Here is a 13,144-nt window from a genome sequence, read left to right on the forward strand (position 1 = left end):
CTAACTAAATGCACCTAACACGATGGGCAATTCAACATGGCCAATTCACCTAACATGCACATCTTTGGATTGTGGGAGGAAACCAGAGCATCCGAAGGAAACCCACGCAGACACACGGGGATAATGTGTAAACTCCACACAGACAGGCGCCAGAGACAGGAATCGAAGCCGGGTCCCTGGTGTTGAGAGGCACTGAGCCACTGCGCTACCAGATATCAACAGTTGCCGGCACACTGTAATCCCAAGAGAGATCTGGTATTGACATGCAATGTCTCCATGCACACCGTTGGGATAGTATTAGCACACATGTAGTCCAATGGAAAGGAACATGCAGACTGTAAATTTGCCCAGATTGAGAAGGAAGGTTTGGTGGCTGCTGAAATTAGGAATTTCCAATAATACCGTGACAGACATAAATTTGTACTAACAAACGGACAAAAGAAAATAAATAAATAAATTTTTTAAATGACTTCAGCAGGACAAAGCAGTGCCGCCCATAGCTTCAGGCCAAGTTCAGCCATATAAGTACAATTTCAAGTTGGGACACCATGCAGAAAGCCAAGTAGCAAACACAGATTCATTGAACTGCCTCCTAGTGGCAGAGATGCCACTGGTGGTACCGCACCGGAAAAGTCCAAAAATGGTATGAACATTTCTGGACTTCCAGCCACAGCTGACAATATCAAACTTTGGACGCAGAAAGATACAGTACTGGCAAAACTGAAATAGCTGGTGGTGGGCAGGAGACAACTAATAGCTGTCATAACTGGAATTGAAACTTTTTGGAACCAGGAAGATCAGATCACACTAGAGGGCAGCATTTCACTACGGGGAGCAAAAGTGACTGTCCTAAGCAAAGGTCGCTGCCAAAGGCTCAATTCCACCAGGGTCATCCAGGGGATTCCAAATGAAGATGCTGGCATGAGTTTATGTCTGGTAGCCAAGATTAGATGCAGGCATAGTTGGATTGGTGTGGCAGTCCCCAGACTGCCAACAAAGGACGACATTTACGGCCAGCAGCTCTCCCATATTCATGAAAGTGGTCATATAAACCCTGGACTCAGTTACACATTGTGCAGCACCTTTCATAGGCTCAATCAATGTTCTGAGTCATTATGGGTGCCTACCCAAAGTGGCTGGACATACACAGGATTCTTCATCAAACACAGGGATGATAGAAAAACTACGTGCACATTATTTGCAATACAGACTCCCAGAAGTGTTGGTCACAGACAATGGGATGTCATTTACCAGTAGGGAATTTCAGTATTTCCTAAAGTCAAATGATTTTCATCATCCACTGGTCTGTCAGGAAGAGCAGTCTGAAATTTGAAGGCAGGCTTAAAGAATCAGCCTACAGCTTCACTTTATACCAAACTGCACTGGTTCCTGTTTGATTGTAGGATTATCCTTCATGCAACTACAAGGATAGCTCCAGCAGAGCTGATAATGGGAGAAGACTCCACCTCAGGTTAAATCTAATCTTCATGACTGAAGTAGGGTGTGGGGGGAATGAAATCATCAGGAACAACGTCAGACACAAGACTAGGCCAAGCGAGAAAGACTCTAGTTCAGGGTAGGAACGTTTGGTACAGGAACCATGGGTATGGCACTGTGTGGGTAAGGGACATGGTTGATGTGAGGTCAAGTCCAATGATGTATAATTCATGTCGATGCTTCAGTCCTGAACAAGGAATTAAACTTCAAAATCGAAAACAGTCAGGGAGCAAAAAATTTCCAGTTTGACTACCTTTCCAACTGTTCAGAACCCATGGGTTATCCCAAGGGTTGGCGACACCACAGAATCTGAAATGAACACAGTTGATGTCGTTGCTGCCTGAAGAGGAGAATAAATTTCTTGCGAGATTCCTCTGAGCACGAGAGGCAAGCTTCTGAGTATTACATACCACCTGTATGCAAGGTGGAGTCAGAGGTACCTGGCCTACGAAAATGCCCCACAAGAAGATACAAGAGAAATAACAGCCCATGTCTCCAGACCTAGAGGGGGAAGGGATGTAATGATTGTAATGAGGTCAACCTCCAAGAATGAAGTCCCTGATTGCACCACATTAACAGCCCCAATCAGGGAGCCCTGGCTGACAGATAAACAGGAGTATCAGAGGTTCTGCGCACTCGGAGGTCTGGCTCTGAGGTTGGATCAGTGTCAAGTGCTATGCACGTGTAAAGAGCAACTTGGTGACAGAATACTCTATCAAGTTATTTCATTCTCTTCACATTTTTCACCACAAATTAATAGCCCATACAACTAGTCACAAAGTTGAAAAAAAAAATCATGTGTCCAGTTAACGAAGGAAATGCTGTCTTTGGCTCCTATTGGACTTTCTCTCGCTCTGACGAATTGCTGACTTGCAGCGACAGTCCAGAAAGAACCATTCTTCTGCATTAACCCTGATACTCTTGCTCCTTTCCACACTTGCATATCTGCACTGAAGATGTTCTATCCAGTAATATTTGGCACTCAGTCTTGCTCTAAGAAAATTAGATCTATTTTATTTCAAAAATAGCCATTCGGGAAGCTGGCGATCTGTGCCTCCAGCTCACTGACTAATTATGTGCCTCAAGTGTTGATACACATGCTCTGTATGCAAGAGATCTTGTGGCACAGTGGCAGTAGTTCTACATCTGAGCCCCAAGGTCCAGCTTCAAGTTTCACCTGTGTTAGAGACTTGTCATAAAGAACCATTAATATGTTACAGCACGGAAAGAGGTCATCCAGTTTATTATGCCTGCTTCAGCTGAATAAATGACCCACAAATTTTTAACCCCAGTTTCCAGTAGCTGGTCTGTAGCTTTGCAAGTTACAGTGTTTCGGAGAAAATCAGAACTGCAGATGCTGGAGAGTCAGAGTCGAAAAGTGTGGCACTGGAAAAGCATGGTGCTGGAAATGCACAGCAGGTCAGGCAGCATCCAAGCAGCAGAAGAGTCGACGTTTTTGGCTTAAGCCAATCATCTACTCATCAACTTTTCCACCTACGCTCCAGAGAAAACAGCCTCAGTCGGTTCAGCCTCTCCCTGTAGCTCAAATCCTCCAACCCTGGCAACATCCTTGGAAATCTTTTCTGAACCCTTTCAAGTTTCACAACATCTTTCCGATAGGAAGGAGACCAGAATTGCATGCAATATTCCAACAGTGGCCTAACCAATGTCTTGTACAGCCGCAACATGACCTCCCAACTCCTGTACTCAATATTCTGACCAATAAAGGAAAGCACTCCAAACGCCTTCCTCACTATCCTATCTACCTGCGACTCCACTTTCAAGGAGCTATGAACCTGCACTCCAAGGTCTCTTTGTTCAACAACACTCCCTAGGACCTTACCATTCAGTGTATACGTCATGCCAGGATTTTCTTTTCCAAAATGCAGCACCTCATATTTATCTGAATTAAACTCCATCTGCCACTTCTCAGCCCATTGGCCTATCTGGTCAAGATCCTGTTGTAATCTGAAGTAACCCTCTTCACTGTCCACTACATCTCCAATTTTGGTGTCATCTGCAAATTTAGTAACTGCACCTCTTATGCTCCCATCCAAATCATTTATGCAAATGACAAAAAGTAGAGGGCCCAGCACCGATCCTTGTGGCACTCCACTGGTCACAGGCCTCCAGTCTGAAAAACAACCCTCCACCATCACTTCCTGTCTTTTACCTTTGAGCCAGTACTGTATCCAAATGGCTAGTTCTCCCTGTATTCTGTGAGATCGAACCTTGCTAATCAGTCTCCCATGGGGAACCTTGCTGAACACCTTACTGAATGAAGTCCATAGACATCACGTCTACCGCTCTGCCTCATCAATCCTCTTTGTTACTTCTTCAAAAAACTCAATCAAGGTTGTGAGGCATGATTTCCCACACACAACGCTATGTTGACAATCCCTAATCAGTCCTTGCCTTTCCAAATACATGTACATCCTGTCAATCAGGATTCCCTCCAACAACTTGCCCACAACCAACGTCAGGCTCACTGGTCTATAGTTCCCTGGCTTGTCCTTAAACAGTAGCACCATGCTAGCCAACCTCCAGTCTTCTGGCACCTCACCTGTAACTATCAATGAAACAAATATCTCAGCAAGGGGCCCAGCAATCACTTCTCTAGCTTCCCACAGAGTTCTAGGGTACACCTGATCAGGTCCTGGGGATTTATCCATATCAAGACATCCAGCACTTCCTCCTCTGTAATATGGACATTTTGCAAGATGTCACCATATATTTCCCTACAGTCTATATCTTCGATATCCTTTTCCACGTTAAATACTGATGCAAAATATTCATTTAGTATCTCCCCCATTTTCTGCAGCTCCACACAAAAGGCTGCCTTGCTGATCTTTGAGGGGCCCTATTTTCTCACTAGTTACCCTTTTGTCCTTAATATATTTGTAAAAACGCTTCGGTTTCTCCTTAATTCTATTTGCCAAAGCTGTCTCATGTCCCCTTTTCGCCATCCTGATTTCCCTCTTAAGTATACTCCTACTTTCTTTATACTCTAAGGATTCACTCGATCTATCCTGCCTATACCTGACATATGCTTCCTTCTTTTTCTTAACCAAACCTTCAATTTCTTTCATCATCCAGCATTCGCTATACCTACCAGCCTTCCCTTTCACCCTGACAGGAGTATACTTACTCTGGATTCTTGTTATCTCATTTCTGAAGGCTTCCCATTTTCCCTTACTGCGTCCCTTACTGCGAACATATGCCCCCAATCAGCTTTCAAAAACTCTTGCCTAATACCGTCAAAATTAGGCTTTCTCCAATTTAGAACTTCAACTTTTAGATCTGATCTATCCTTTTCCATCACTCTTTTAAAACGAATAGAATTGCGATCGCTGGCCTCAAAGTGCTCCCCTACTAACACCTCAGTCACCTGCCCTGCCTTATTTCCCAAGAGTAGGTCAGGTTTTGCACCTTCTGTAGTAGGTACATCCACATAGTGAATTAGAAAATTGTCTTGTATTCCTCTCCATCTAAACCTTTAACACTATGGCAGTCCCAGTCGATGTTTTGAAAGTTAAAATCCCCAACCATAACTACCCTATTATTCTTACAGATAGCTGACATCTCCTTACAAGTTTGTTTCTCAATTTCCCTCTGACTATTGGGGGGTTGATAATACAATCCCAATAAGGTGATCATCCCTTTCTTATTTCTCAGTTCCACCAAATAACTTCCCTGGATTTATTTCCAGGAATATCCTCCCTCAACACAGCTGTAACGCTATCCCTTACCAAAAAGGTCACTTCCCCTGCTCTCTTGCCTCCCTTTCTATCCTTCCAGCATTTGTATCCTGGAACATTAAGCTCCCAGTCCTGCCCATCCCTGAGCCATGTTTCTGTAATTGCTATGATATCCCAGTCCCATGTTCCTAACCATGCCCGGAGTTCATCCGGCTTCCCTGTTAGGCCCCTTCCATTGAAATAAACGTAGTTTAATTCGTTAGTCCTACCTTGTCCCTGCCTGTTTGACTCACTTCCGTTCTCAACTGTACCAGTCTCAGATTGATCTCTTTCCTCACGATCTCCCTGGGTCCCACCCCACCAACTTACTAGTTTAAATCCCCCGAGCAGCTCTAGCAAATTTCCCTGCCTGTAGATTAGTCCCCTTCCAATTTAGGTGCAATCCGTCCTTCTTGTACAGGTCACTTCTACCCCAAAAGGGATTCCAATGATCCAAAAATGTGAATCCTTCTCCCGTACACCAGCTCCTCAGCCATGCATTCATCTGCTCTATCCTCCTATTCCTGCCCTCACTAGCTCATAGCACTGGGAGCAATCCAGACATTACTACACTCAAGGACCCCCTCTTTAAATTTATGCCTAACTCTCTAATCTCCCTTCAGAGACTCAACCTTTTCCTTTCCAATGTCATTGGTTCCAGTGTGGACAATGACCTCCTGCTGGCCCCTCTCCCCCGTGAGAACATTCTGCACCCTCTCTGAGACATCCTAGATCCTGGCACCAGGGAAGCAACACACCATTCTGATTTTTCGCTGCTGGCCACAGAAACGTCTATCTGTACCTCAGACTAGAGAACTCCTTAACACAACTGATCTCTTGGAACCAAACAGACCCCTTGTTGCATTCGAACCAGTCTCAGTACCAGAAACTTGGCTGTTCGTGCTACGTTCCCCTGAGAATCCATCACCCCCTACATTTTCCAAAACAGCATACTTGTTTGAAAGGGGTATATCCACAAAAGACTCCTGCACTAGCTGCCTACCTCTCTTACCCTTCCTGGAGTTAACCCATCTATGTAACTGTATCTGAGACTTTCCCCTCCTTCCTATAACTGCCATCCATCACATACTGATGCTGTTGCAAATTCCTCATTGCTTCTAACTGGCTCTCCAACCGATCCATTCGATCTGATAAGACTCGCAGCCAACAGCATTCATGGCAGATATAATCCACAGTAACCCTTAAACTCTCACATCTGACAAGTACATATCAGTGTACTAAGAACCATTTTTGCTCCTTCACAAACAACAGACCCAGATATTAACACCATCTACGAACACTGCCCCAGGTTAAATTAATAGTTATGGCTTATATTTTAAGTTTAATCAAGAGACATATCTCCAAAAACGTAATTGCCATGCCCATTCCAATTTCCTGTGTATGAGGATTTGTTTCAATAACATTCGGAGCAAATTCCAGATATCCATCATCTTCACCCCCTTCAAGCCAAGTTTCTATCATGGCAACAATATTTTGATGGTTCAGTGGCTCTATTTGGTCTACTCCTCGCATTATACATATCCAAAAATCTCACAACACCAGGTTATGGTCCAACCGGTTTATTTGGAAGCACTAGCTTTCTGACCACTTCTCCTTCATCACGTGGTTGTCTTAACGACCTGATGAACGAGCAGAGTTTAAGATGATCATAGCTGATCAGATATTACTCAACTGTCTTTTCCTGCTTTATTCCCACAAGCCTTCATTCTCCAACTGGTCAAGTTGAGAAGGGTATTATCAGCACACATACACTGTCTTCAGATGATGTCATGAGGGGCATTAAGTATTTGAGATATAGGAGGCGCCAAGGACTCTGCCACGAGGACACAAAACATAACAGTGCTGGAACAGCAAAGCTGCTGAAAATGATTTTCTGCTTGTAGTTAATTAGGCTAGGTTTACGTTTATTTCATAGATTCATGAAGTGCAGAAAAAACCCTTCACCCCATCGAGTCTGCATCAACATAACTACCATGAAAAAATGCCCTAATCCCAATTTCCTGAATGTCCCATATCCTTGCATGTTATGATATTTGAAGTGTTCATCGAAGTATTTTTTTGAATGTTGTACAATTTCCAGCTTCCACAATTTTCCCAGGTAGTGCATTTCAGATTCCTGCCACCCACTGAGTAAAAACATTACCCCCTCCCCACCCCCGACCCATTACCCTGAAACTATGACTTCTCACCATTGAACCCTCAACTAAGGGGAACAGCTGCTCCCTCCCTGTCCTTATCCCTCAATCTTATATGCCTCAGTCATGTCCTCCTCAGTCCTCTCTGCTCTAAGGAAAACATCCTTCCTGTAGTGAGGTGACCAGAACTACACATAGTATTGACAATGGTCCATTCAAATTCAACATTACTCCTTACTCTTATATTCTTTTCCAAGACCGGTGAAAACAAGTGCCCATATGCTTTAATTACCCTATTCATGTGCTCTGCCAACTTGAGGGATCTATGAATAATTACCCCAAAATTCCTATTTCTCTCAGCTACCCAGTGTCCTGCAATTCATTAAATACTCCCTCACCTTGTTTCTTCTTGCAAAGTGCATCAACTCTCACTTATTCAGGTTAAATATCATCTGCCATTGGTCTGCCCATCTGACTAATCCATCTACAACTTCCAGTAACCCACAAGCATCATCTTGGCTATTAACCTCTCTTAATCCCATGTGCAAATTTGATTAACATTTCCACCTCCCCCACCACAACATTTTCATCTGTGTGTACCACAAACAATGAAGGTCTCAGTCTGATCCTTGTGGTGCAAAGCTGGACGCTGGTCTCCAGTCACTCAAACAGCCTTCTACCATTATCCTTTGTGTCCTATTAAGAAGCCAGGTTCTGATCCATCTCGCCATTTTCCCCTCAATTCCATGTTCTTTCACCTTCTCAATCAATCTCCCATGTGGAACTAGTCAAAAGCTTGGTTCAAATCCACATAAACTACATGAAGTGAACCTCCTGCATCTTCACGCTTGATCACATTTTTGAAAATGACAAATTTGTTGGGCATGATCTCCCTTTAACAAAGCCATGCTAATTATCCCTTATTTACTCATGCCTTTTGAAGTTGGTATTAAATTCTCTCCTTCAGAATTTCCTCCAATAGCTTGCTTACCACTGACGCGAGACTCGCCAATCTGTAATTTCCTGGCTCATATCTTCCATCGTTGATATTTAATAAAGGTAAAACCATATTTGTCATTCTCCAGACCACTGGCACATTGCCAGTGGCCACAGAAAAATTAAAGCTTCATGTCAGAACCCTTGTAATTTCCTGCCTCACCTCCCACAGCAGCCTGGAATGGAAATTCATCCAGGCCAAGGGATTTGTCTGTTTTCAGCCTGACAGCGGATTCAATACCTCACCATTTCCTATGTCAAACTGTCCAAGTTCCTCACTATCACTTTTCCTGGACGCCACGCATACGTTCTTGTCTTCCAGAGTGAATACTGAAGTGTTCATTGCACACCCTTCCAATACCAGCAGCTTCACACGCAGATTTCCCCCTTGGTCCCGAATGGATCCTATTCTTTCTCTGGTTAACCTTTTTCCCTTCAATCTTTGGATTCACCCCAATCCCTTTGGTCAGAAGAACATCTTTTCTCACAAGACTACCATCAACATTTTTTACAGCATTCAGAATTTCTACCCATTGAACAAGCACAAGTTGATTTTTTTTAAATTGCAACTGAGAAAAACTGAAACTTGGCCGAATCATGCCCCAGTTTTGCTCTAATTGCTTTCAGTTCCCTTGTGCTCTTCCTGCATTCCTCTAGGGCCACAGCTGAATTGCTCCCTTTACACTTGCGAAAAGCCTTACTCTTTCCTATCTAGTACTGAATTGTCAAAGGCACCCATTGCTCAACATATTGCTCCTGCACTTCCCCCTAAAGTGGGTACATTTGGACCTGTACTCAGCCCACTCCTTTTTCAATGCCATCCATTGCTTTGCTGTAGACTTACCCACAAGAAGCTGTTCCCATTTTACTGTTTGTAACCAAGAATGGCACTGGTGATTGCAATCCCACCCACTTGAACATCTTTGAAGGAGCATGTCCTGAATGGGTCAAAGTTCTTCAGATGTGGCCTAATCAGAACTTGATACAACTGTAACATAACTTGCAGCCCTTTTTATTTCAACCATTGATTGTTCCAGTAACCTTTTAACTGGATTTGAATTGTTTCTGCATATGGAGCCTTAAAGACCTCAGCTCAACTGTTATTAGCTTCCTACAATTTAAAGTAATACTTTGTTTGAAATGGAACTTATTCTGACTAGTTTCTCTGCCAAGCGAGAAAGAATCAATCACCAGCCTTTGGTTCAAGGCTGCTGGATGGGTCTCAGGACCAGCAAAGTAGTTACAATACACCTATTCAAAAGCATACGTGCTTGTAGGCTGGGACAAAAGGAGACAAAGACGACATTTGCAATGATATTGCATTTTCTGCAACTCAGGTTAGTTGAATAACATTTCAACATGTAAACTTTTAGGGAAAGCAGTCACTAGGTATCACACAAGTTCCCACAAGCAGCACTAAGATGAACGGCTAGATCATCTGCTTGAAGCAATGTCAGTTGGGGAGTAAGATACTTCGAGTTAATCAAGTCAACATTCACTCAAAGCAAAGTTGCATATTTGTGCCTCAACCTCTAGTCCATCACTACTACTTACCTTCTTTCTTTCTCATCCCTTTGGTCTGAAGAACCCCCCAACCCCAACCCCAACCCCCATGCTAACATCAACATTTTATATAGCATTCAGAGTTGAAACCCTATGAACAGCACAAATGAATTTTCTTTTTTGAGCAACTAAGAAAAACTGAAACTTGTCAAACTCAGTCAGCTCACAATAATTCCTGACTGAATCAACCAGCTTCACAGTTCTTGTCTTGACACCCAAAGTAAATCACTACAAATCATGCAAGCAGTCAAAGTAAAAAAGTTTTGTTAAGCAAAAGGGTGACAAGTTATCAAAAGTAAGGAATGTGGATCTGAGGTTGCAAGCAAACAGACTATTCACGATTTTACTAAATAACAACAGGTTCGAGGAGCTGAATTATTGACTCTTGCGACTTGTTCATACATTCCCAGTGCCTACAATACTCGTGATCATTTACACTCCATTCTATACAGCTGACATTTTTCTTCCCCGTATACACAATGTTTCGAGCCAATTATCTCAATCCTACCTCATGGGACTTTGCTGTTCAGAAGTGGACATTCCAACACCCACCATTACACTTTCAGCACCTACTAAACAGGAAGAAATCAGTTAAATTCCAACAGGACCAGCACCAAAAGCTAAGTATTTTCTGTTTCTCTCGAAGCCTGCAGGAGTGCCTGAAAGTAGCAAAGTTTTTTGGGGAAAAACAAAAGGAAAGCGATCTTTGGATAGAGTAGGTGTGATCTTCCTATGGACCAGGTCCAACTGTTGTGTTTGCCTCAGAAATTTTTTTTAAAAAGCAGCAAACTAGGCCTGGCAGAATGCTCGGTGAACATAAATCCACCAACCAGTCCCGCTGTTTGGAAAACACAAAACCTCATCCAACTGCTTTCATAAAGACTTCACATCCAGTTTAAAAACTCAATAACAAGCCACCCACCTCCCAAACCCCAGGCCCGGTCCCTTGCCCGGTCCGGACCGGGCTGGGCCTGGAAGGTAGGGGCGGCCGGCCAGCTCTTCACTCACACACGGACCGGTTTTGCAAGTGACAGCCGGCCCGGGAACCCCCGAGGCCCAGTTTACCTGAACGGGTTCCTGCAGCACTGTCATGATGCGTGAATCAGTCTGTACCCAGTGGCGCGGCTTCGCATCACCCACAGCTCGGCCCAGAATTCAAATTTCAACAGTCACAACCACCGGATCCTAACGGCCGGCAGCACGACAGCAAGCCAGTCGGAAATCAACGAGTCATTCCGGAGATAGCCGAGCCTTGCCGGAAATCATCGAACCTTGCCGGAAGTTGACTCGCCGGAAGTTAATCTATTGGAAGTTGTGAGGACGAGGATTGGGAGTAGAGTTTGTGCTGATTTGGTTCCAGCTGATGGTAATGTTTGACAGGTTCGATTCCAGGGTGACACTTTGAATACCATAAGGTTTAATATTCCGTTTGTTTCTTTTACCGCGGTGATCAGCAACTTCAGTTTTGCAAAGACTTATCACTATTGCAGAATTTTGCACTGTAGAAGGAAACCATTGTGTCTGCATCAGCATTGCGCCATTCTCCTGCTCTTTCAATGAAACCCTGCACATGGTTACTTTTAAAATAATGATCTAATGCTCTCTTGACGATCTGAATTGAACTTAGCTCTCTCCATACTTCCAAATACTGCATTCCTGACATAAAAATAGAAATTGCTGGAAAAGCTTAGCAGGTCTGGCAAAATCTGTGGAAAGAGTCAAAAAGTGTGGCGCTGGAAAAGCACAACAGATAGCAGCTGAGGAGCAGGAGAATCGACGTTTCAGGCATAAGCCCTTCACCAGGATCTGTGGAAAGAAATCAGTTACATTCCAGTGACTTCCTCAGAACTCTCTTCCTTGTCCTAGACTTCCATTATTCGTGCTGTGAGAAAGTTTTCCTCTTGCCCCATGTTTGTTATGTTTGCAAATTACATTCCCACTGAAGTCCAGGTCTGAGGTGTTCACGTCAGGTGACCCTGACTTAAATGGGAAATCTAGGTCTGATCTTTGCAAAGCCATCAAGGATGCCAAGAGACAACGCCAGACTAAACTAATGTTAGAGACAAAAAAAAACGGCAGATGCTGGAATCCAAAGGCTGGAAGAACACAGCAAGCCAAAGGGTTACACCAGAAATATCGACAAGTCCACTTCCTGATGCCACCTGGCTTGCTGTGTTCTTCTAGACTCGAGTCCCAAACTAACCACACAAACACACATCTTCTGTGGCAAAGTTTACACAATATAATGGGCTACAAAACAAAGTTCAGGAGAACCGGTGACAACAATGCTACCCTCCCTGAGAGCTCAATGCTTCCCTCCCTGTGCTCATTTTGAACAGAAGGTCGGCGAAATGATGTTACCCTTGAAAACCAGTGTTCCTTCGATTGACTTCATCGACACTTCCTGCTGCCTCAGAAAAGCAGCCAACATAATCAAAGACCCTTCCCACTCCTGTTAAACACTCTTCTACTCTTTACCATCAAGCAGAAGATATACATATAAGTTTGAAAACATATACGAATGGATTCAAGAACAGCTTCTTCCCAACTGTTATGAGACTTCTGAATGGACTTAGAGTCATCGAGATGTGTCACATGGAAACAGACCCTTCCATTTAACTTGTCCACGTAGACCAGATATTCTGCACCAATCTCGTCCCATTTGCCAGCATTTGGCTGATATGCCACTAAATCCTTCCTATTCATACAACCCGATGTCTTTCAAATGTTGTAATTTTTACCAGCCTCCACCACTTCCTTTGGCAGCTCATTCCATGCAAGCACCACCGTCTGTGTGAAAAAGTTGTCCCTAAGCTCCCTTTAAATCTTTGCCCTCTCACCTGGGCAGCATGGTGGCTCTGTGGTTCGCATTGCTGCCTCACAGCAACAGGGATCCAGGTTTGATTCCTGCCTCGGGCGACTGTGTGGAGTTTGCACATTCTCCCTGTATCTGCAAAGTTTCGTCCGGGTGCTTCGATTTCCTTCCACAATTCAAAGATGTGCTGTTCAGGTGAATTGGCCTTGCTAAATTCCCCATAGAGTTAGGTGCATTAGTCAGGGTAAATGTGGGGTCACTCTTCGGAGGGTCGGTGTGGACTTGTTGGGCCAAACGGCTTGTTTCCATACTGTCGGTAATCTAATCTAGTCTAAACCTATGCGCTCTATTTGCACCTTCTCTGGAACTTTATTCTCTTC

General features: G+C 43.8%; 1 protein-coding gene across 4 annotated transcripts in view; it reads right to left on the bottom strand.

The window, feature by feature from the left end:
- cdc27 (cell division cycle 27) overlaps window positions 1-11,171 on the bottom strand; it is a 152,066-nt gene extending 140,895 nt beyond the window's left edge. Inside the window, exons 1-2 of one of the 4 annotated variants that reach the window (XM_072561884.1) lie at window positions 11,015-11,149; window positions 10,458-10,518 (exon numbers count right to left, since the gene is read on the bottom strand). Coding sequence is in view for 2 of the 4 variants with exons in the window: in XM_072561881.1 (XP_072417982.1) it covers window positions 11,015-11,041 (27 nt within the window). In the remaining 2 variants the exon portion in view is untranslated. Of the gene's footprint in view, window positions 1-10,457; window positions 10,522-11,014 lie in introns of all 4 variants that reach the window. The other 3 variants (XM_072561883.1, XM_072561881.1, XM_072561882.1) reach the window with 3 other exon arrangements.
- Window positions 11,172-13,144: the final 1,973 nt, after the last annotated feature.

The sequence above is a fragment of the Chiloscyllium punctatum genome, chromosome 42 (genome assembly GCF_047496795.1).
Source record: "Chiloscyllium punctatum isolate Juve2018m chromosome 42, sChiPun1.3, whole genome shotgun sequence".
Lineage (NCBI taxonomy): Eukaryota > Metazoa > Chordata > Chondrichthyes > Orectolobiformes > Hemiscylliidae > Chiloscyllium > Chiloscyllium punctatum.